The sequence below is a fragment of the Peromyscus maniculatus genome, chromosome 18, assembly GCF_049852395.1.
Source record: "Peromyscus maniculatus bairdii isolate BWxNUB_F1_BW_parent chromosome 18, HU_Pman_BW_mat_3.1, whole genome shotgun sequence".
In the NCBI taxonomy this organism is placed as follows: Eukaryota; Metazoa; Chordata; class Mammalia; order Rodentia; family Cricetidae; genus Peromyscus; species Peromyscus maniculatus.
The window spans coordinates 36,422,530-36,448,326 of NC_134869.1; the positions used below are offsets into that span (position 1 = coordinate 36,422,530).

The 25,797-nt window shown below is 40.3% G+C and overlaps 1 protein-coding gene across 1 annotated transcript; it reads right to left on the bottom strand.

Annotated features, from left to right (window-relative positions):
- Window positions 1-2,145: 2,145 nt before the first annotated feature.
- Window positions 2,146-25,580, bottom strand: Glipr1l2 (GLIPR1 like 2). Its single transcript, XM_006974437.4, has 6 exons — window positions 25,276-25,580; window positions 18,892-19,140; window positions 16,349-16,452; window positions 11,872-11,957; window positions 3,347-3,373; window positions 2,146-3,261 (listed from the first exon to the last, which is right to left on the bottom strand). The coding sequence occupies exons 1-6, from the start codon at window positions 25,513-25,515 to the stop codon at window positions 2,984-2,986; spliced, it is 984 nt and encodes a 327-aa protein (XP_006974499.2). The 5' UTR covers window positions 25,516-25,580; the 3' UTR covers window positions 2,146-2,983.
- Window positions 25,581-25,797: the final 217 nt, after the last annotated feature.

A 25,797-nucleotide genomic window follows, 5' to 3' on the forward strand; every position in this document is an offset into this window, starting at 1 on the left:
TGCATGAGCATAGTCTCTGAATCGTTTCTATGCCTTCCAGGTATCCCGTCCTTCGGACCCCGAAACTGCTGAGCCTGGTCCCCAGCAGGGAAGAGGAGAGTTGATGTTGGTGCTTGGAGGGAGACAGGAGAGGGTAATGGGGTGAGAGTTACCAGAATGCTGTTATATATATTCATACAATTGTCCAATGAGATAATACAAATTATAGTTCAAACAGACAACCTTCAGGGAACTCAATTAACCACCGCATCAAAATTTCTTCTGCAATTATCCTCAAGTCAACTTCATTTTGCGTGTTTATCTCATTCCCCGTACTAGGGACAACACCGTTGCTCTTCCCAAACTTAGAATTTCTCAGTTCTAGCCTATCCTGTTGTTTATACCAAGCGTTGCTAAAATTCCTTCCCACAGGTAGACTTAAGCAATGCCTACCCCTTCTCTTAAGGTCTCAAAGACAAACCAAGGTAAAATTCTACCAAAGTTCACTCTGGGGGAACTAATGGGTTTATTGAGCTTACTTACAGAGCATAGGTGAGGGGTTACTTACTGGAGTGTAAGAACTCTCCCCACCCCTTGGAAAAAGGCCATCACAGAAGCATATCTTCCTTCCTCTCGGCCTGCACACATGCTGGAGCATTCCTTCACATAATCTACTGCAGACACTTGCTAGAGATAATTCAAGGGCCAGGGGGCATCTCAGGAGTCTCAAGAGTTTCATGTTGCAGAATAGAATGCACACTACTTTAAGACATGAATCAGGCAGATGTTTATTCCCCAGTACAAATTTCAGGGCAGGCAAGAATACTGTGATTAAAGTGCATTCCTGAACTCAATACCATGGAAGAAGAAGAAAGGTTAATTTTCCCAGGCACTTTTTTTTTTTTTTTTTTTTTTTGTTAATCTCATAGGCTCACCAAGGAGATTAACTTGCAATTTGTTTACTAACAAGGAAAAGTAGGAACTAAGGGTGCCAGAGCATGAGGTATGAGGGCTTGAGGAAGGCTAGAGATGACACCTAGCATAACATTTGGGAAAGAAGATTCAAGGACATGTGACGTCTTTACCCATTTGGTGATGTGAAAGGCACTGCTGAGCGATTCATTATTGTGTGTGAATAACCAGTATGCTGAAAGCTATAGGACACTGCAATGCAAATTCTTTGATATGAAAAGAGTCAGCCAATTGTCACAATTAAGCATGGTGTTAAAAAGAATTTATAACTATAAATGCATCAGCATGTTCAGAGATTAAGTTGTTATCAGTCCTGGTTTAGTTAAACCATTTTACATATTGAAGTCAGATGTCTCCTTTTAAATATAGAAAAAATAATAGCTTCACAGAGTGGCTCTGAGTGTAAATTGCATGGAGGTGTTCCAGGAAGCTATTGAGTAGAATACAAACACACAATAATGACATTCAATTCACTCACTATAGAGTGCATCTCCATGTCTCTACCCGACCCTTTTCCCCAGGATGCAGAGTAGAAGCAAGTGACTCTATAATGGAAAACCACATCAATTTGTAAAATTTAGATGGCTCGGAAAAAAAAAACAAGGGAAATTAAACAAGTGGTAAAAATCCTAGAAACTTAGGTCAAAGAGAGTAGTCTAGGCTGCTGGTTCCTTTGTCTGTTTGTGGTTGTTTTTGTGTTATTATCATTTGTCTGACTTAAAAAAAAGCTTTTAATATGATGCTAGTCATAACTAGAAATGTGCTATTGGATGTCGTTCTGTATGCTGTCAATATGTGTTGCTCTCATTGGTTGGTAAATAAAACTCTGGTTGGCCAGTAGCCAAGGAGGAAGCATAGGCAGGCAAGCAGATGAGGAGAATTCTGGGAAGAGGAAGGACAGAGTCAGGAGTTGCCAGTCAGACACAGAGGAAGCAAAATGACAAGGCAGAACTGAGAAAAGTTACCAAACCACGTGGCTAAATATAGATAAGAATTATAGGTTAAGTGTAAGGGCTAGTCAGTAATAAGCCTGAGCTAATGGCCAAGCAGTTATAATTGATATCAGCCTCTGAGTGATTATAAGTGGCTGCGGGACCATGGGTGAGAGAGATTTGCTGGACCATGGAGGGCCGGGTGGGTCACTGGAAATTTTCCAACTACAGAAATGCCTAGACTTTATAAGAACAGACGCCATTTTGTATATTTTGCCAGGCTAAAATTTTATTCAATTAAATTATTAGTATTACCATTCATATTGTAAACTTATTTTTCCTATAAATGTGTAAACTTCTACCAAACATGCTAACTATAAGTGATTACTTGAGATGTACTTTATTGTATATATTTAGAAGCAGCTTTATTGTTTATTTACAATGAATTATTTTTGGATTCATTGGGCCTATAAGACAAAAATTACAGCAAGTCTTTGATGAATTACTGACCACGAAGTAGAAATTACACATTTATCTTCTAACAGAAGGGACTAATATCATGTAAACTATTTCACAAATATACATAAAGTATAAACAATATTTGATGTTTTGATATCACATACAACTGCTACTGATAACTATAATAGGAATAATAAAAACAAGCTAATATTTACCAAATGGCTATTCTAAACTTGCAGTGGTCCTAAGCATCTTACATGGACAATTTCATTTAACTTAATACTTCAGATACTTGTTAACTCATATAAAAAGTCTACACAGAGAGATGGAAATATAAATATTCCTTCTTCTTATCAGATACCAAAGGAAAATCTTAAGTCAACTTTTTGTTGTGTCTGTTTCTATTAACTGTTCTCTGTGTCTTTAAGGGCTTAATATTTTCTGTACAATGCATGCTTTGTATTTACACTGTTTTTGTTTTACAATTTAAATTTGTTAAATAAGTGTAGAAAAGAAATGAAAAAATATCGCAAATGAGGCTTGTATATTTTCTTCTTAAAGTTCAGCATTCTACTTTTCAATGTTTTTGGATTTTTTTTCTGTTGGGCTTTGCCTCCTCTGAGGTCATCTTCTCCTTATCCTTAGTCTTCTTCCTCCGTCTTGATCTCCGTCTCCTCCCCGATCTCCGTCTCTTCTTTTTCTTCCTCCTCAGGTTTCATTTCCTCCTCTGTGGTAAACATCTTACTCTCCGAGAGTATCTTCTTTTCCTTTAGGATATCTGGGAATCGAAACTGTATTATCAAAACAACGATAACACAGAGCACAAAGCATGCTAGTCTCAGCGAAAAGATGAACATGCACAGAAGATCACACACGAGCGGGCGGGGCACTTCCCAACGTGGGTACCAGAACTGGTAATCTGTAGATAGAGAAGCAGTTGAAGAAAGCTAGAGTTCATAGAAAACGCTTAATCTGTTTAAGAAAGAAAGGACAGCAATACATACATGTAGCTTGGTCACGATCTGCATCACCTAGAAAGAAAAATAAAGACTATAAAGAAATAGATACTTTTTTTGTACTATAAGAATTTTCTCAACAATACTACCACCACTTTTCATGCTCTTAGAATCTAGGGCAGTGGTTCTCAACCTGGGGTCACCTATCAGCTATCCTACCTATCAGATATTTACATTATGATTCCCAACAGTAGCAAAATTACGGTTATGAAGTAGCAACGGAACTAATTTCATGGCTGGGGGTCACCACAACACGAGGAAGTGTATTGAAGGGTTGTAGCACTAGGAACATGGAGAACCACTGCTCTATAGCTTTTGATGCAATATTCTTTTCAGTACAGGACAGCCTCGTTGGCTACAGAAACGCATGGCTAAGGAGATACAGATTCTAGTACTGATGATCTCTCCAAAGCACCATGTCACCTTAGCTAAACATTTCCCTTCTACCCTCTAAAGACCCTTCCCACATTGACAAGGCAGAGCACCACAGCTCTGCCATCTTTCTCCTCTTATATCACTCCAAATTAATATGGATTTACTCATTTTTCATGTAATTCTTAGTTTTCATTGTGGTTCATTTTCATTTCTGAAACAGCAAGGTTAAGCCTACCACCTGGGATTCATTAAAGTTAGGTTTTTTTTTGTTTTTCTTTTTTTTTTTTTGCAATGAAATAATTACATTTGAAAGTAGACAACTTCCTTTTCATCTGCTCAACTGAGTGGAGAGGGTCAGGTAATCATTTTCCCCCTCTTATTGACAACAGATTCTTTTCTTACATGATACACCCTGAGTATTTTTCCCTCCCCCATTCCTCCTACTCCCTCCCCACCTGCCCTCCGATATGGATCCGCTCCCTTTCTATGCCAATCATCCTTGACTTCTAGTAAGAGAATAAACTAGTGGCCACGTGGAAAGTGCAGTGCCCACGTGGACTTTGTCTTGCATTGATATTACCTCTATGGTGAAATTTAGAATTTATTTTTCTAGGGTCCTTGGAGATGACCTGCACTCTGTTGCACCTTTGATGTCATTTGGGTATTTTGGTTTTTGGTCCCTCATACTTTACGTGGTGACTCTGTATCAGAGCATCTTTCCAAAAAGAATCCTTCTCTATATGGTTTGTAGGTTCTCCTCCTGCTGTAGGGGTATTGGACTTAAAGACCCTTTAGTAGAAGCAGCGATGCCACAGAACCTTCTTTCTCATCACATTTCTTCACGTGTCACCATTAGTTTTTATTTTTCATATTATTATTCTTATTACTATTCATATTTTCTTCATATATATATATATATATATATATATGTTTTTTTTGAGACAGGGTTTCTCTTTGTAGCTTTGGTGCCTGACCTGGATCTCGCTCTGTAGACAAGGCTGGCCTCGAACTCACAGAGATCCACCTGCCTTTGCCTCCCGAGTGCTGGGATTAAAGGTGTGCGCCGCCACCACCCGGCCTTCTTTTATATTTGTATTTTATTAAATATTTAAACAAATTTAAATCTATGTACAGATGTATTGTTTATCTGCTTTTGAAGGAATATTTTAGTCTATGTGTGTGTTTATATGTGATATCTGTGCACACATGCATGCAGGTACCTGTGGGGGTTAGAAGGTGCTGTGTCTCATGGAACTGGAGTTACTGGTGGCTTTGACTTACCTGCCCACTAAAGCCAGTGTCTGCCAGCTTTTAAGTCTTATTTTTGGCCCTGGGATATAAGGGCTATGAAAATACAAATCTATATCATTCATCTCCCATTTTATTAATTACATCATTTTTATGTTTTGTTATTTTTATTTTTTGACAATTTTATATATGTACACTGTGTTAATTATGTCTCTCTCTCTCTCTCTTTTTCTCTATTTTCTTTCTTTCTGTTTTTTTGAGACAGGATTTTTCTGTGTAATAGCCCTGGCTGTTCTAGAACTCACTCTGTAGACCAGGCTGGCCTCAAACTCACTGGGATCCACCTGCTTCTGCCTCCCAAGTGCTGGGACTAAGGGTGTCCCATCACTACACCTGGCTTAATTATGCCATTTTTAAAAAATCTTGCTACAAATTTTTGTTACGTTTTGCTTGGCAATAATAATGGTCAGATTTTGTTTGGTCTATAAATTATGATGCAATTATTACAAATGTCTTTCACTTTACTCCCATTTTTCTGTTGAAGGTCATCTTCAAGAGTTTGTTGAGGAAGCTCTCACCTGAGCTATGTATGCATCAACAGGTCTTGCATGCTCCCAGAAAAAAAAAATTGTCTTTAATTGTAAACAAAGTTTAGCTATGTAGAGATTGTTGGTTGACTCTCTACATGCAAAGGCAAACTAGGCATCGTTCCACTGTTTCTTAGTTCTGAATATTATAGTACGGGAGGTGCAGGCAAATCCCTCTTTTCCCTTCAGTGAGAATGTCACCTTGCCAATGTGGAATTGCCACAACACTGGTGCAAAGCCAAAGCTTTACTAGAGAGCTGAGACCAGAAACAAGAATTCTATCCTCTGTGTAGTTTTAGAATTCACCAGTCATTAGAATATATGCAATATTTGGAAGCTGTAGGAGAGCTAGATAGCCTAATTTTGAAGGGATTGCTGCAAGCCAGAGGGGGACAGGAAGGGACACAAGAGTCACAGTGGTTACTCAAGAAAAGAGAGAACTGCTGGTTTTGTGACCGCTTCTCTGCTATGACCATCCATACAGAACTGTACTTCCTGTGTTCTACACTTCCCTGCCAGAATGCTTGTGGTTGCTGATTCCTTGGGCAAACAGAGTGCTACACAATCTAATAGAGGATTTTGTATTTTGGGTTGCATGCTTAAAGGGTTCTTTCTCTTCTGCTGATATCCATGAACTGACCAAGTATATCAACTACACACTGGCTTCGTGGCACCCTTTCATGGTACAGTGTTCATTTTCAATGTTTGGAACTAACATGTTTGTTTCTAGAGAGAAGATGATGTACTTTCAGTGCACATTTATGCACCTGTCCCTACTTATATTTCCTGCTGTTATTTTGCTTCGGTTCTTCAGATCCTACCACTGTTTGAGTCTGACTTACCAGTGTATATTCAAAATGTTTTCTTTGGCTTTAATTCTCTTAACTTCATATTTCAGTCATGACCCATGCAGTGTTTACTGTTTTCCAGTATCTTGGTTTCTTGCACTATTTCCAATGTGATTCCCACCATTTTTCCTTGATAGGCAATGCTTGACTATTACAAATCTGTCAAAGCAGTTTTGCTGGCTCAGGACAGACTTCTTTCTTTGAACATACCATTTTCTTATTCTGGCAATGCAGCAGGAATTGTTAGAAGGTCTTATTAATAAAACAAACCTGGGGCCAGGTATTGGGGTGAATGCTAGAAGATCAGAGAACAGCCACAATATTAAACATAGAGGTTAGGCAGTGGTAGCACACGCCTTTAATCCTAGCATTCCAGAGGCAGAAATCCCTCTGGATCTCTGAGTTTAAAGCCACACTGGAAACAGCCATGCACTGTTTACCTTTGGATTACTCTCCTACAATTCTGAAGACAGAAACATGCAATTATAATTCAAGGAAGCCCAAGCAACCTTTTGAACACAAGGCATGGATAACGTCCTTGCCTCTTCCTAGCAATGGTTCCTGGCAATCCTTGGCATTCTTTGGTTTGTTGCTTCACCACTCTATCTTCATGTGGCCTTTCCTCTGGGTTCTTTCTTTTTCTAACAAGGATGCCTATCGGGGACTCAGAGACCACTCTTGTCAAGGACCACCCCCATCTTAACCAATAATTAGTAGTAATTACTTGTTAATTACTGGATTACCTTTCCTCAGAAGGTAATCTTTACATTCTGGGTAAATTTAAAACTAGAAAGGATTATTCTTTCAAGTGCAGATGACCTCTTGTTCTTCTCATTGGTGGAAAAATGTTCAAGAGTGGTTGAGTCCAGGCTATGGATTTGGGCCCTATGTGTCAGATAAGAACTTCAGAGTGTGTCTCTCGGGTCTGCTACCTGAAGCCTTGAAACAAAAAAATTCACGTTGAGAATGTGTTCCTTTGGCTTTGAATCTGCAACTGCAGGCACGGTCTTGAAATCTGACTACCTATAGATCTACATAGTAGAGTGACAGAAATGACTCATAGGTCTAACGAAGACGAAACATACTTCTTCTTTCTTCGGGTTCTCAGTGGTTTTTAAAGAGAAAGGGGAACAGTCAAACTTAAGTACGATTTAGCAACCAAACTTTCGGGTCTGGCTCCAAAGAAGATGGTAGGAACATATTTTAACTTTTCTTGCCCATTGGAGAATAAAACTATACACTTAGCATAGAATTCACGGCACAGCATTAGGATAACTTTGATGAGCAACTATCTAAAGGCAGATTGAGAGAGAACGTCAGGACTTAGGATGCCAACGAATTGGTGTGTTTACTGGCTTTCCCGCTCTTATACTTTCCCACTGAAATTCGATACTTCCTCCAACTCTGTGGACCCTCTGGTATGGGCAGAAGCAGGCGAGTACTCTGGCTTCGGCTGAAGGAGTAGGAAACAGAATCTTACTATTCAATGAATGAAGAGGAATCACTAAGTTAGTTCCACCATCCTTTTCTTCATTCACTCATGGCCCAGCTCCCAAACAGGCTGGGAGCAGCGGTGGGGGGCAATGGAGAGAGCCAGCAGGAAGAAACCCGAGCCAATCCTCTGAGGGGGAGACTTGTCTTCACCATTTCATTGACCCGTGGCTTTAAGACTTCAGGCCAGACTCCTTTGCACATCTGTTTGCTTGTTGCTTTGGCCCTGAACATGATTCAACATTAAAAGTGGGTTCTATCACTGGAAGATCCCAGATAAATTGCAAAGGGTTATATGCTTGGGAGAAGAGAGGAAGAGCGTTTATAAACTGGATGGTGGATGTGGAGGCATATGCTAGTCCTTGGAAGGTGGAAGTCCAGGTTACCCCGAGAGACTATGTAAAACAAACAAAACCAAAACCAAAAGGCAATAATAAAAACCCACCTTAAATGTTGATGAACTTTTTGGATCACCTAGGCTGGATACAGATCTGATACTAAATAGAATGCTAAAGACTTTGAGAGCTGAGCTAATGTATAAAGAGTTTTCCCTGTGTCTCTAAGTGACTGGGCTTGGACTGGTGGTAGCCTTAAAAAAACAGAAACTGAGCCTTGAAATGACAGACCACAGAAGAAAGCAGTTTGGGAATTCGGACCCGAACCTAGCCACAGGCTAAGAAATCCCCAATACCAGGCATAGGAAATTCTCTTATGAGTTCTTGGTCTGGGGAGACCAAGAGACTTCCAAAACATTGTAGACTATTGCTATTGCCCTTGGTTGCATCCCAGAGGTTGAAGACACCTATTGCTAAAGACACTATGTATTTCAGACACAAGACCCAGAGGACCCAAGCTGCATCTGGCATGAAAGCCTCCTCCTTGAGGAACAGCTTTCATGGTACCAGAAGGCATCAGCAACCTTCCAAGGGAGGGAAGCTGTTGGAGCCCACTGAGGATTCCTAGTGGCTTTACCCAGCAGGACTGCATGAGAGGATGATTGGGCCACAGGCCTGGGTACCACGTGTTCGGGAGGGTCTACACTTGGTTATATCTAGCAAGGGGGAGGTCTTTTGTCTCGCCCCTTGGCATTGTTATAAAAGTCCTTTCGAATAAAGTTCTGGGCTGGTGGGTTTTGACCCAGGCCCTCCTGAAGCTATCCTCTATTTCTGTCTTTCCTCTCATCATCTAGGCATCTCTTTCTGTCTAAATATTTCCCACTTCTCCTTGCTCAAGAGTACCCTGGTCGTAAAAGTGGGGGCTGGTCCCCCATAGGGAGCCACCAATAGTTCTACCCAGTTATGATGCCTATGGCCTACAACATTGATCAGCATGGCAGAATAATCCTAAGGACTAATAGCGGTACTTGGTTACTGCCAAGGTATGGGTTTGAATTTAAGACCTGCTCAACAAGAGGGAAATCATGTCTGGTATTGGAAACCTAGGCAACTACCCGGGGTTAATGAGGTATGAAACTACATACATGTAGGAGGAGAAACTACAACTATATTTTACTAAATTAACATAACTCCTAAACATGTTCTAAACATATATATTTACACCAGAGGTCAGTGTAGCTCTCACCCCTAAACTAAGAAACTTCTTTTTGCAAAGGACAGAGACCTTCACGGAAAACTGTAACTGACCAAAATGCAGAGACTAAACGCTTGTGTAGTGCCCGGCCCCAGGCCGATCCATCTATGATATAACCCCTGCACCCAGGCTCAGAGAATATAGCAGAAGGAATAGAAAGATTGTAAGAGCCAGAACAACACACTATCTCCTGTGAGATTTCATCTAGAAATGCCAGGGAAGCTTCACCGCTGAAGTCTCAACAAGGCTGAGGCAGTAAGACATGACCAAAGACGACATAACATGGGAGGACTCCATAGAAACTTGAGATGTCAGAAGGGTTTCTGAGCTTGGAGGGTGACTAACAGACTGACCTAAGATCTCTAAAGAGAAAAACAAAAAACAAAAAAACATGCAATAAAAAGTCACGGGAGCTTCAAGGAACCAACTGGAAACAACAAAAGCTCTCCTATATATGTCATAGAAAATGCCAGAAGGAGAAGTAGTGAAGTGATAGAAAAAATAATGGAAAGGATTAAGGCTTGGGACTTAGAAAAGTTTGAAAAAGATGTAAATGATAGGTTTAGGAAGCCGACTGTACGGTCCGTAGAATAATCCAAAAGCAATCCACATCCAGAACATTGTAATCAAATTGTTGGAACTTAAAGACAAAAATCTACCTTCAAATAGAGTCAGAGGAAAATGACATTCCTGTAAAGAAACTTAAATAACCAACTAGATTTCTCATCAGAAACCATAGAAGCCAGAGGGAAGAGTCATGGTATTTTTGAAGAGGCAAAATGAACAGAATGCTCAAGAATTCTGTGTTGTCCAGCAATTGAGTAAAAAAGAAGAAATGTCTTTAGGAATGAAAAAGAAGAAATCCAGACGTAAACAACTGGAGGAACTCTAAGGGAATTGATTGCTAGCAGGCCTGTTGTGAAAGAATTACTAAAGTGAATTCCTCACATAGGAAGTAAATGATGTCAGGGGAAAGACAAGATTAGGAATGAAAAGCCAAGAAGAGGCCAATATGATAGATGAGCTGTGTAAATATAGTAAACGATACATGTGGGCCATCAGCTCTTCAATTCTTTTAAGTATAATTGAGAGTTGAAAGTAAAAGCATGCCAATGATGCCGTTTTCAAGGTCTGTACAGAATAATGTAAGTTGACTGTGGGATATATGAGGAGGGCAAGGGGATCTCTATATTCTATTTAGATTGATTCTAAATAGAACGAAATGTTAACACCAGGTAGTGGTGGCTCATGCCTTTAATCCCAGCACTTGGGGGGCAGAGGTAGGTGGATCTCTGTGAGTTCGAGGCCAGCATGGTTTACAAAGTGAGTTCCAGGACAGTCAGAGCTACACAGTGAAACTCTATCTCGAAAAACAAAACAAAACAACAAACAAACAAAAAAACCCAAACCAACCAACCAACCAAAAAGAAATATTAACTAAGTATGTAGTTATTACAGAAAGAGCTACTGAAATTCTTATACAGGGAAGTATCAGTCGTTGTAGATGAGTTGAATAGAGTGTAAAAAAGTTTTAAAAAAATCAAGAGAAACATACAAAAGGACGTAGAAAGAATCAGTGAGGAATAAGCAGAAAACAAAACAGGAGGCGTGTGAACACATGAGTCACCTGATTCCTTATTGGTGGTCTGAACGTACCATATGTTAGCGGACATTTGCCTATTGCTCCAGGAGAACCAGGAGACAGCAATGTTAATGCACATTCAACACAAAGTGTTCTTGCATGGAAACTGCCCACGACTGTTGTAGTTAGGTATATGGATATATATGACATTCTTCTAAGTGGTGTATAGCCCAGCTTTAGCTCTATCACTGGACTGTAAGTTCTTATATTTGGAAGAAGTAATAGAAAAATTAATCAGACATGCATTCTAGATTTTTCCCCCTCTGAATACTTTAGGAACTTTCCCCCCAGGGAGGGAGAGCAATAAAAAAGATTTCTTAAATACATTACTGAACTATTTTTATGAATATTTTTGGAATATTCTTTTCTTTACAGCAGTCATTGCCAAAGTGGCCACTATTGAAGGAGTTAGTTGTGAAGTTCTTTCTGAGAGTAAACTGTTAGTTCTTTCCTTAATTCTGAGATTTTTTTTTTTTTAATTTTCCTAGGGGGAGCAATAGGGAGCACGGAGAGCAGAATGGGCTATGCAGTTTGCTAGTTTGACAGGACAGTGACAGCATCTGAGTCGGGGTCAACGTGAGCAGCACGCTGCCTTCTCACTGTCTTACATCTTACGGATTTATTTGACCTTACTGCATAGAAAGTCTGTGCATTTGTCGCGAGGGGGACACCGACTACAATACAGCCCTGCTTTCTCACTGTCTTACATCTTACGGATTTATTTGATCTTACTGCATAGAAAGTCTGTGCATTTGTCGCGAGGGGCACACTGACTACAATGCGGCCCGGCTTCATAAGGCCTCCTTGCCAGAATTATCCTAGAAAAAAGCAGAAAGGAAGAAAAGACTTAGTTGTCTTGCTACATACTGTTAGCTCAATTTCTGTTAATTATATTATTGATTTACATTAACGAAATGGCGTGGTTCCCACGTTTAACTATTTTTAAGAAGATGATCTGGTTAAGAAAACAGACTCACCTCTGAGTGGATAAACCGAAGAGGTATTTGGACATCAAGGTTCATTGCATCTCTTTTCACACTGCTAAGTTATGAGACCAACCGAGATGTTCAGCCACCTAATTGGACTGAAGTCCTGATTGACAGGAAGGAATTCGTGCCTGGAACCGTTTACTGGGCCATCTACCTATGGCTGGTGAGTCCATGGAACCTAGAGACTGCCTATTACTGCCACGTGCCTAAACCAGCGTAACTTCGAACTGCAGTTGAAAGACTTATCCTTATACCCATAGATAAATGTAGTTTTCACTCTCATCAAAGAAACTTCTCTAGGCAGCAGACCAGACTATGTTGGCTGTCCTTGGTGGTCAACTTGACTCCATCTGGAGTGAAGTTCAATTCAGAAATGGAGGGCACACCTGTGAGAGATTTTTTCTTTTTTTGGCTTGGTTTAAAGTGGGTGAATCCACTTCTAGTTCCGACCTTTGAGGTGGGAAGACACGGGCCTTTGATCTGGATCCTGGGGTGGGAGACACACCTTTAATCTGGGACACACCTTCTGCTGGACATGGGGAAAAAAGGCTTTTGCCTTTTGCATGCTTGCCCTCCCCTTGCTAGCACATCCATTCCTTCACTGGAGAGCCTGCTTCTCTGGGATTCTAGCATATACTGAAGACCAGTTGAATGATCCAGCCTTGTGGACTGAGCAACTACTGGATTCTTGTACTTCGATTCACAGGCAGTCATTGTTGGATTAGCTAGAATGCAGCCTATAAGTCATTCCACTAACTCCCCCCTCTCTCTCTATATATATATAGGGGTGTGTGTGTGTGTGTGTGTGTGTGTGTGTGTGTGTGTGTGTGTGTGTGTGTATTCATCATGTAAGTTCTGTTGCTCTAGATAACCCTAATACAAAGACCATTACAGAAAGCCACAACTGGTCTAAATGCAGAAATCAACTGACTGTGGGGTACCTGCCCCCAGTTAATACCTTTATGATACAACTTCTAATTAAAGGCTCAGGTAACTTTGCATAAAAGGAACAAAAAACTGTAAAAACCAGTGGACCAGGACATCTGCTACGAGATAGTCTCTTCCAAAAACAAACAAAATAGGACATGAAGTGGGAGGTAGGAAGGGGGGGGGTTCCTCAATGGGAGTAAGTGTGATCAGGATACACTGTATGAAATTCCCAATAAGTTACTAAAATAATATTTGAAAAATAATGATAGATTGCTTAAAACAAACCACAGGATCCTCTACATCTGTATATGCAAGTCTTGGGACACTGAATACTATGAATTTTATTCATAATTTTCTTATATGGAACAAGGTGAGCTTTATCTAATCACTAGCGTGTTTTTAAAGCAGAGTTTTCTTTGGCTGATTACAGCACAAAATCAAATATTTGAAGTGTGAGATTCTGCTTTTGCTTACCCAATGTGTGTGTGGATATATATGTGGATGTGTGTGTGTGTGTGTGTGTGTGTGTGTGTGTGTGTGTGTGTTGAGGGGTGTATCAAGGAATACAGAACTTTTAGCAAATGAGAGAAAAGCTCGGCTGACATTCAGGAAGCAGTTGGGAACCCAAGTGCCAGAGCCTCATGGGACTGAATTCTTGATAACATCCTGAATGAGTTTGAAAGCAGGTTCTCCCCCATTGATAATGTAGTGGACACACTGAGTTTGGTCTTTGCGGCCCTAAGCAGTAAACCCAGTCAGTCACATGTGAATAAATGTATGACCTCTGAGTCTTGATATAAGTGGATGCTGTTCATAAGCATGGTGTTTGTGGTATTTAATGTGCAGTAGAAGGCCTGTCCATATGCTAAGCCCCTACTCCGGATATCACTGTCTGCATCTGCACTAAGGTGATACCCCGATTGGATATGCTCTCTCTATAGTCCACACTCTACAGAGCACCCAGACTAATCTTCTTTTATCAAAAGAGCCATTCTTTATAAAGCACACATGAGATCATGGTAGTCAATTGCTTATGGCCTTCCGATGACTTTGCCACTCTCTAGAATCAATCTTTAACATGGCATTGTTTTTCTGTTTGGTCTACTTACCACATACTCTTCACCCCAACTTCTAACCATAGTTACCCACTTCTCAGATGTGCTAAATTCACACAACTGCAGAGAATTTTAAAAATTAAATTTTGTTTATTCATTTATTCATTTGTGTGTGTGTGTGTGTGTGTACGTGTGTACGTACACATGTACACACACATGGGGGTGCCATGGTATATCTGTGGAGGTCAGAGGATAGCGTTAGGGAGTTGGTTGTCTCTACCATGTAGGTTCTGGAATTGAATTCATATAGTCAGGCTTGGGTAGCACTTTTACCTGCTGAGTGAGTTTAAACTTTCCCACTTTTACAACTGAATTTAGGTTTCAGTCCTTTGAGAGGGGCAAAACAGGTTTCTCTCCCAAGAAAGGGCCCTTAGTCAACAACACCCTTACATTCAGGGAGGAGGGAGAGAGCAAACACAAGGCCTGAGTCAGCGCCACAGTGTCTCAAGGACAAATCCTGCAACCCCCTTCTGAGTCATGTCCTGACGTGACCAAACTTAATCAAGCATGTCCAAAAATGGTAAAACTGAACCCCAGCCAATTAAAAGTATACTAGCGTAACTGCTGCTTGCTTGACCATTTGAGATGACCTAACTGTCCCTGAAATTCCCCTAGCTGTGCTCCAAAGGAGCCTGCATGTTCCTCTCAGGGTCATCGCCATTTTGTACAGGTGTTCCATCCTACACGCTGGTAAATAAACGCTCTTTGTTCTTGCATACTATTTGAATCTGGAGTCTTCCTTCAGTGTTTTCTCAGACCCTTACAGTGCCATCTCAATGGCCCCTGTAATTTTTGAATGAAACTCTTACACATGGAATATTCTTTATCTATCATCTTATTTGGCTTTCAGCTCAAATGCTATGATCTGGGACTAACTTAGTTTTCTTCCATACCATTCATATTCATATTCTTTCCCCCTAGCCCTCCACCACATGGGTGTTTTGCCTACACGATGTCTGTGCTCCATTTGCATGTCTGGTACTCACAAAGGCCAGAAAAAGGCATTGGATTTCCTAGAACTGGAGCGACAGAGAGTTGTGAGCCACCATCTGAGTGCTGGGCATTGAACTTGGGTCCTAAGGAAGAGCAGCCGGTGCTCTGAGCCACTGAGCCATCTCTCCAATTCCCATCCCAATCATTATTTGTTTCCTCTGCTTGGTTTTTATGGCATACTTCATTGCCTAGCTAAAATATAATTTGTGTGTTTACTTATTAAGAGGTTCATCTCCTTGCTGAGACTACTATAAACACGGATGGCTTTTCACTGGGGAGGAGCTTCCTAGGTCTACTCATCATACAACACAATTCCATTGTTTTCTCTATCTAGGAGAAAACAACCTGTAAACAACGAGATCTGACTTCCTTTCTGTTTTCCTTCCCTTCTTTTTTTCTCTCCTCACTCCCTGGTTTAGTCTCACAGAGTATTCTTTGATCCTGAGAGGTAGTCAAGTCTTTTTTTTCCACTTAAGACATTGATTAGAATATTCCCCCTGCCTAGTTGGAAGTTACAGTCCCGTTACTAATAGCATTATATGACTCGGAGCTTCCAAACAAGAGTTTTTCTGAGATGAAGGTGATTGGGGAGTAGTTACTTGCCCTAAACGGCAGGTGTTCAAGTATAAAGAAAATAGCCCTGTGAGGAGTAAGTAGAAAGAATTCAAGCTTCCAGTGGATAGTTTGACTCAAAGACTTTTGAAGAAGCTCTTCTGTCTCTGATATTAATGAATCCTTGCATGATACACTTTAGCCCAAACAACCATCTTGGGTTAGCGAAGTGTACCTCATGTTACAAAACTGCAATCTTTCTAACCCAGTTCTTATTACACAAATTTCAACCGAGCTGAGCTTTACAGCTTTCATTGGTGCTATGAGAATACACCATTCTGGAAAATAACTGAAACCCTGCTGCAGCTCCTCTGGTTATTATAACTAGTTACTGCTAAGCTTCTTTCCTATAGGTGGTAACCATTAAAGAGTGTGTAAGTAAAGCCAACTTGCCCAAGGTATGACTTATTTCTTATGAAATTTAGAACATTTTATCATGAAGTCTTCTATTAATATATCTAAAACTTTAATGGCCAATAAAGACTTCAAACACATATTACAAGTTAGGAAAACTTAAAGTTGAAGTAGTCTCATTTTATTCTTTTTTTTAATTGCTTTAAAATCACTCACCCTGGTGCATAATTGCATATGAAAAGTGCTGCATGTAGGATACCGCCAAGTCTTTTACATGGAGTAACAGCACAACCAACTTTGAAGGAATTGTCCCAAACAAGCTGAAATAAGCATGTCAAAGAAAATGTAAATTTTATTTAGAAGTACTTATGCTATATACACTATATTCCATTCACACAGAATCTTTAAGAAATTCAAGGACTATCAAAAATTGGTTTTAGACCCAGGCAAGAGACTGTCATGGATTTAGGGAGCGTTTCCCAAATGTATTTACATCAACACTGTCATAGTTTCATATGATGGGAACAGCCGAAAAACACTGATGCTGGGCAGTGCTCTAAGCCAGTGAAACTCACATCTGACAAAGTGATTTCCCAGTACTAGGTTAAATTGGACAGTTTTAGGTCTTTGGCAATGAGGAAGAAAGATCAGAGAGAGAGAAGAGGAGAAGCGTTGTGGAAGTGGAAGTTTCTAGCAGAAGGGAGAAAAGAGGACTATTAGTGCTACAGATAGGAAGGAAACAAGATGCAAGTCAGGCAGTGGCAAGGCATCTATCTACCTTTCCTCCTGTAGAGGAAGTTGGGTCACAAAATGAAACATGGGCTTTTCATTAGGAAAGACCTAGAGGAGATCTGCTCCCTATAACAAAAAACAGACCCTGAATTACAGGGGGTGGGGTGGGGTGGGGTAGGATGGAGTAATGAGAGACATCCCAGAAATACTCTGTGTGATCTCAGTATTAGTAAAATTTCAAGTGAGAAAAAAAATTCTTCTTTTAGCTCATAATGTGTGGGGAAGCGGAGCTATTTCTGTCTCCTCAATTTTTAACAAATTTTTATTGTTTTCAAATTTTAATTCTTAAAGACATATAGTGATATATTAAAGAACAGAGACAAAAATCTAAGGGTAGACCACTTTTCAAGTAACATGTGTGAGGCCATGGGATTTATTCCCACTACTGCAAAAATAACAAAATAATACAATAAAATATAAGAGTTGAAGCAAAGGCTGCCTGGACAGTCACCCAAGGTTCCTCTGCAACACTGGGGCATCCATCTTTGGCCTACAGACCTATTATAGCTGACACACTTTTCTGTGAAGCAGGATATTCTGAAGGGCCTTCCTACCTTGTCTTGGCAAGGTTTGGCAGTCTTTTCTTTTGTGTCCTGCTTGTCCATTTGGAAAGCATACTCTCAGCAGTGAAGGCAAGGGCACTTTCTTGTCCAGTGGCTAACTTTTGCCACCAAGAAAGTAAACTCCATAATGGAGTTTCTTCAATGCCCATCATCTTCTCTGAAGTAGATTGGTGCTGCCAGGAGCAGACATGTCTCATTGTCATTAAAAAAAAACCACCCCTATGTTATTAAAACATCTTAAATGCTATATTCTGTAGATCTCTGAAGTGTTTGAAAATGACTTGTCTATCTAAAATATATATCTCTGACCTTGAAAAAAAAAAGAGTTGAAGCAAAATCTAGCAGGTCCAATATAAAGAACAAGAATGCCTTGGTGGCTTGAATTGCAGAAAACAGTAAAGTAACAGGAGGGTGATTAAAGTTACATAAAGGAGTCTAGCTTTGCTATCCATAAGAAGGAGGAACTGATAAAAAAAGAACAGATCAAAATTCTTCGAAGAATTCACTTACTAGAAAAGACAGAGTAGAGTTCAAAACTATGAAGAAATCTCAAAATTGTTTTACATGAAATATGATATAAACTGATTGAGAAGATCATGTCATGTTTCAAATAAATTTGTGTTCATTCAAAATCTCTTTGATTTCTGACATAAACACTTATTGAAGAAACGAAGCGGGGTCATGTTGTTTTGAGAATCTGTGAGTAAAAAGACAAGGTCTCTGTTCTCAGCGCAGTATGAGCTATTTCAGTTACTGAGTAAAATAATAAAGGTGAGGACAGGGGGCTGGAGAGGTAGCTCAGAGGTTAAGAGCACTGACTGCTCTCCCAGAGGTCCTGAGTTCAATTCCCAGCAACCACATGGTGGCTCACAACCACCTGTAATGAGATCTGGTGCCCTCTTCTGGCCTGCAAGGACACATGCAGACAGAATATTGTATACATAATAAATAAATAAACCTTTAGAAAAAAAAATAAAGGTGAGGACAGAAAATTAAAGGTGGATGAGAATTGCTGGAGGGTAATGGGGCACCTGGAGTGCTGGGCTTGGGTGGTGGAAATATACTAGAAGTTGGCCAATTAGCTACACAGTCTACATACTCTGTGGGAACGCCTTTTATGTTTGTGCATGGTCAGTAATTTGTAAGTCATTTTCTTTAAGAGTTTTCCTTCCATGTCTACCAGGTGCTAGCTTTGGAACAACCCCCTTGATCTTGAGGTATGCAGACAACGCCTACTTCTTGTATGATTCACGTAATAGATGGAATGGTGGACGTTTAAAGATTAACATTTTTATTTTATTAAGGGAGTAATTTTGTCATGTGAGCTTATAAATTTAAAACAGAAAACTAGGTAAAGCAATTTTAAAAATTTACTAATTTAATAACAATACACAAATCGGATACCTGAATATAATGGGAGCAGTCATCGTCAACGCAGGTGTTGTTGTGAAAATTATAGCTTTTCCTTTCCTCATGCCAACTTTTGATAGCGATACTTGCAGTAAATTCCTCTTCAGGACCAACCCACATGTTTTCGCCAACAACGGTAAATACAGGATGGGCCTCATGGTCTTTGTCTAAATGCGTATTACGCTGATACACACATTTTTTCCCCCATGCTCTAGCAGTACGTGATAAAGCTACATCCCAAGTCTGAAAATAAACACACACACACACACACACACATACACACACACACACACACACGAGAAAACAAAATAATTAAAAATAATGTTGTCTTAATGCTCTAATTTATTTTCTTGGTGTTTACTCTCTTAGACCAACTCTTTCTTATTTACGTGTTTTTTACTTTTTGTTTTCTGAGCAATATTTGCAGGAAAAACTTCTTTTTCAGGTCATCAAAAATAAAATGACTACTTCCCAAGGCAAAGCCCAATAATATGTCTGTAACTGAAATAGTCAAGGGAAAGATTAAACTAATCATTCTAATACTATTGCATATAGCCTTTTCAGGATTACATAATAAGCTTACATAGTTTGATCAGAATACACATTTTTAATGTTCTGTATTTTGTGTCCAGTAAATTAAAATATCCATCTAATAACTATTTAGTGAGCACTCATTATATATAGAATATTATTTTCAGATATAAAATGAGAAGTCAATTATATTTGGTCCTCAAGTTGCTGTATTCCCAGCCCTGAGGAGGCAGAGACAAGAGGATCGCTAGGACTTCCTGGCTATCATTTCAGCTGAAAACAAAAAATGACACTAGATTTAGGGAGAAACCCGGTCCTAAAGAAGTGAGGTGGAGGGAGGGACACCTTACATCCTCCTCTGGCCTCTGGGCATACACTTCTGGGCTCACACTCAAACATCATACATGTGCACACACACACACACACACACACACACACACTCACACAAACATACATTCACACACATACACAAGCATCACATACTCACAAAAGCACACACACACACTCACACACACACATATACTCACACACACTCTAGTTTGTGTCAAGCTCCTTTGATGTTTAAATTTACTCATAAAATATCTCATCAATAAATACATCCAACTGCCGACTACTTATAGCACCACATGAAATTCCTTTCCCACAAGCTTTCTGACAACTTTCTATATTCATTGAGTTGTTATCTTAAAATTTCCTTTCTCACCTGTAGCAACTGGTTATTTTACTTTGGAACAAAATTATGATTTCTCTTCTGAGCATAACACAGTGAGTCTATGGGCTGAGATTTATTTTCTCAGCACCAGATTACTGTCCACACACAGGCCATTGTTTCTCTAGCATTTCTTTACAGAGAGCTCAAGGCGACAATCATAAATGGATATCTAAAACTTAACCTGACCTAGTTGTAAGGTAAAATGTTACTAAAAAGGTTTTGGAAAAATACTTTTTAGAAAGATATATTAAACATTTAAACAATTAAGCACACTGTCCATTTATTTTCCTATTAGTCACTCACTGGCTGCCAGCATAGCAGAATAAATTTGGAACTTGGTGAGAGATGCTGTCTCAAAAGAATAAGACTGAAAACCCCGGAGGAAGACACTGGATGACCTCCTCTGGCCTCTATATACTCTCAAATAAATATGCATACATGTACACCTGCACACATATGTACAAACAAGCATATACCACACACATAAAGGCTTTACAGAGTGAGAAATGAAACTTATCCTGGATATAGAAATCTGGAACTTATTATTCATAGCCTGACGGAGAGGACTATTGAAGGATGTATTCTGCAGAGAAATTTAGAAATGACCTGAGTCAAATAGGAACTCATAGAATCAGCATGCACAATTACATGCATTTACATACATTAATGAACAATCTGAACAGAAAAATTGGGCACATAATTCCACCATGATAACACTAAATAATAATAATAATAATAATAATAATAATAATAATAATAATAATATTAATAACCTTATCCAAACTGGACTTTTTTTTAAAACCATAGAATGTTGCTAAAGAAAATAAAAGAAGACACTAAAGAAAAGACTGGTATCTGTGGCCAGGGGCTTGGAGACTTATTACTGAGATGCCCTCACTACACAAAAACGTTCTGTAAAGTAGTGTGGCCTCCACCAAGAGCCATTCTGAGAGACTCTGAAGGGGTACAAAATAGGATTTAAAAAAAAAAAAAATGTCCTGAAAGAAAACAAACTCAGAAGAGGCCTTGGCAGACTGTGGGGTGAGATAAAGAGCTCCGAAATAAATTCCTGCACACATGCAGGAAGGAAAGTGGTTTCTGCAGAGGCTGCCAAGACCATTGAATGGACAAAAACCAGCACTTTGCACCAAGCCTTGGGAAAAATGGATATCCACACAAAAAAGAATATGATTAGGCCCTTATCTTATATCGTATCAAAGAATTAATCGAAAATAGATCAAAGACCTAAATGTAAGACCTGAAATTGTTTTGTTTTGTTTTTAAGAAAATGTAGATGAGCCGGGCGGTGGTGGCGCACGCCTTTAATCCCAGCACTCGGGAGGCAGAGCCAGGCGGATCTCTGTGAGTTCGAGCCCAGCCTGGGCTACCAAGTGAGTTCCAGGAAAGGCGCAAAGCTACACAGAGAAACCCTGTCTCGAAAAAACCAAAAAAAAAAAAAAAAAAAAAAAAAAAAAAGAAAAGAAAATGTAGATGAAAACTTAATAAATTGGATTTGGTGATGCTTTTTCTAAGACAGTACCAAAAGGACATGCATAAAGGAAAAAGAGTAGCCCTCATGGAAGTTTTAAGACTTCTTACAAATGTTTATTCTTATTTTTACATGTATGTTTCGCCTGCATGCACATAAATGCACCACCTGAATGCCTGATGCCCAAAGAAGCCACAAGACGATCTTTGAGCCCCCTTGGAACTTGAGTTACAGTAGTCTATAAGGGCTGGGAATCAAACCCAGGTCTTCTCCAAGAGCAGCACGTGCTGTTAACTACTGAGCTATCTCTCCAGCCTCAGGTTTAAGAGATTTACTATAAATAGATAGGCAACCTGTTGGGAGCATAGGAATGTTAAGCACACATGATTGTCTTTCCAGTGGGAAAGATGAAAAACCTGTTCTTCCATCCAGAAAACTGAGAATTGGAAAGGATTAACTGCATGGTGATCTGTGTTATCTGTTGGGCCAGGACACATCAAGCTTACAGTTAAGACCAAAGATGGCTAGTAATCTAAATGACCTTTATAGCCAAAGGCTCTCCCAAGCTCCCACAACCAGGACTGAGGTGGCTAATAATCCAAATGACCTCTATGCTATCTATATGACTGAGACCAGGCTAGACCCTGAACCTATCTTCTTGGAAGAAATGATATGTATCCTGAGTTGAGTTTCATGTAAGTATGCTTCCTTCTGCACTGGGGATTGTTTTACACCAGGAAACTTTTTCCAAACTGCACTGGGCTTAAATTTAATACATTGGGAATCAACTGCCTGTTACTAGACTCCCTAAAGTCTGATCCAAGTCAGTCTGCATTGGATTTTCATTCTTATCTCTGTGTGATTCGCTTCCCTGCATGACACCTGCAGGGACCCCCCTGAGCAACCCACATAATGAGAGAGCATCTGTAGATTCTCCTGTTCCACACCTGCCTCCCTGCTCCTCTCCCTGCATCTCCACACAGCTCTGGCCTACGCTCTCATCTCCCTCTTCCTGCACACTTCTCTTCTTTCTGGGTGAGGCACACAAAGGAAAGCACGGGAAAAGGGGAAAAGGAAGGGAAAAAGGAAGGAAGAAAATACTGCGACAAAACTCAGACAACTTTGATTTAGAAAAGAGATAAGCAAATTTTAGGGTCCAGTCTTTAGCTAAACCTAAAATGTACCATGTCAAAATTTAAATTATATGATATAGGCTCGCAGGTCTGGTGTTTTCTATTCTTCTTAGTTAAATATTTTATGGGTTTCAGAGGTCACAAACTCAGCTTGCAAAGGTTATGCTAGAAACCAGTGTTTCCTGTTGGAGCCCACAAAGGTTTCCTAGTGAGACCTGAGCTTGATTTGCCAGCAGGGCTGCATAAGAGGATGATTGGACCATGGGCCTGGGTACCAGGTATTTGGAAGGGTCTATACTTGGTTGTATGTGGCAGGGGGAGGTCTTTTTGCCCCTCCCCTTGCCAATGTTATAAAAAGCCCTTTGGAATAGAGTTCTGGGCTGATGGATAAGGATCCAGGCCTTCCCGAGGTTATCCTGTATTTTGTCTTCCTTTTCATTGTCTAGGTATCTCTTTCTAGCTAATATTTCTCACTTCTCCCTACTCAAGAGTTCCCTGGGCCGTAAAAGTGGGGGCTGGTCCCCCACAGTTTCCTCCTGTTAAAGAGGGAGGATACTTCAAAGTTGGTGAACCAGTGATAAGGAGTGGGAAGTACAAATGCTGGCTGGGGAAAAAAAACCAAAAAAAAAAAAAAAAAAAAAACCCAAAACCATCATCAGCAGGTACGATGATGTGAGGAAAATACTGACTTCACAAGACAGAGAAGGTGAACAAGACAGACAATAGAACTAGCATTTCAAAGAGTAGCATTAGATCCTGAAAGACAGCTCTGCCCTTGAGTTCCATCCCTAGAGCTCACAAAGCAGGACAGAACAGATTCTGCAAGTTGTCCTCTGACCTCCACATGCTTGTCATGGATTGCACACACACACACACACACACACACACACACACACACACACACACGTAAAATAAAAAATTTTAAATCTAATAAAGATTTTTTCACAATTAACGTTAAAAACCCTATTTCATAATTAATTTATTATGATTGAAAATATCCAAGCCAATGAAGATGCAGAAACATAACACTTGCATGTTGCTGGTCTGTGTTGTATCTGCCAGGCTTTAACAATAGTAACTGCTACATTTCAATTTTTTTTTTTTTTTTAGTATCATACTCCTTCAGAAATTTTTGTTGAGGAACTAATCCTCTAGACAGAAAGAGACATCTGTGGGGATGGCACACCCATGTAATTTATAATGTAAATTAGAAATGCTTAATTGGCTAATAAGGAAGAGTTATTTAGTTGCTGGATTTTTGTCGTCATTTTCAATGACTACCATGAAATCTCCACAGCAGTAAAGGAGGGAAACAAACCAAACCAAAACAAAACAAAAATGGTGGTTTTCTCTTTGCAAGAGTAAACAAACTAAGGGTCTGTACTAGGGTGAAGGGGCCCCAGGACACTCCTGGACTCCCCTCGGCTTCCTAGTGCTTATGATTTCTATGTAAGAATTCGGGTGACAGGCAGCTTGTAGGGCAGAAGACAGGGAGAGCCGACAGCCTGTGTTCAAGGGATGAGGATGGCCAATGCCCAAAGGAACTGTTGTGCCAATCTACCCTTTAGACAGGCTTTATTTACTTCTAGTCTTTAGAACGAACAGCTTTCCTACAGGGCATTTTCCTACCCAGATGTCTGAGAGGCCCACTTAGACTGACAGCGAGGAGTCGGAAATGTCCTTTCCTTTGTCATAATGTGTCCTCTTGGATTTAAGTTTAGATAAGAACCAATTAACGACTTTGGGGGCACTTCAGGAGTCACATCTCTTCCAAAGGCTAGATATGTCTCGGGTCCCATTCCTCCGACTAGTAACTAAGAGTCCTGCAGCCTGCAGCCCTGGGCTTTAGAAGCTGCTAATTATGATGGAGTCTCTCAGCCCTAATGCCTTCTGATCCTGGTAATATACCACTAGCTACTCAACAAGGGGGCTAAGACAAGCTCTTGGGAACAAAGTTCAATGCAATGATGAAAACAAACAAACAAAACCTCTGAAAACTAGAAGCAAAGAAATGGGAAAAAACCGCATAATAAACACGGTTTTTGTTGTTGTTGTTTGTTTTGTTTTAAGTAGAAATCATGTGAAAATACTCACAATGGGGGAAAAAATCCAAAATTTTAAATAAAATAGGATCTGACCTTATATTCGTACCCAGAGTGTCTCACTTCCTACTAATTCAGATGCAAGGATTCTCTCTTTGTTCAATATTGTTACTTGATTGATCATTGATAAAGTTGCATTGATTCTTAATGTTTCGGCGGGGGGGGGGGACCAGTTGCATTAAAATACAATTTTTAAATTGGTGTCCCTTAAAATTTGCACCTCCGGGGAGTACCCCCACTTCTTCCACACTCGGTCCTATGTAAAACCATGGAACTGATCATGTCTCAGAGCGACAGTGGTTTAGATAGGTATTGTTAAGCTCAAATACGTTGTGCTTCTCTGGGTTTCCCCACACTTTCGAGCAGTGGCCTGGGTGGTGGGAGGTTTGGGATCCAGCCTTCCGGCCTCACCATGAAGCGCAGGTTAGACCCTCCGGGGAAGACGCTGCCTCGGATCTCATTATGGAGAGTGATGTACTCGTTGATGAAGTCCACATTCTCTTCGTGAGGCAGAACGCCGGCGTTCAAACCCGAGCACATCAGCAAGATCCACAGCTCACACAGCCACAGCTGCAGTACAGCCCCCAGCGTCAGGGGATGCGACGAGGACGGAGCACCCCCCACCGCGCACAAAGGCAGGGCAGCCTTCATGGTTACCCACCGAGGAGGGCGAGCCAGTGCACATGCGCCAGCCCCCCACCCCTACCCCGAGACCTGCCAATCTACGGGTCGGCAGAGGGCTCAGAAGTGGGAAGAGGAGGAGGAGGATTCATGATAACTGCTGCTGCTGCTGGACCGAAGTCAGACTTGAGTTAAACAAGCACGTTTTTCACAAGGCTAGTTGAGCAGTATCTAGAATTGTTTTCTGACACTGAAGAGTGCGTCTTCACTTACTAAACAAACATTAATTTGGACCCCAAGTGTTGAATGATT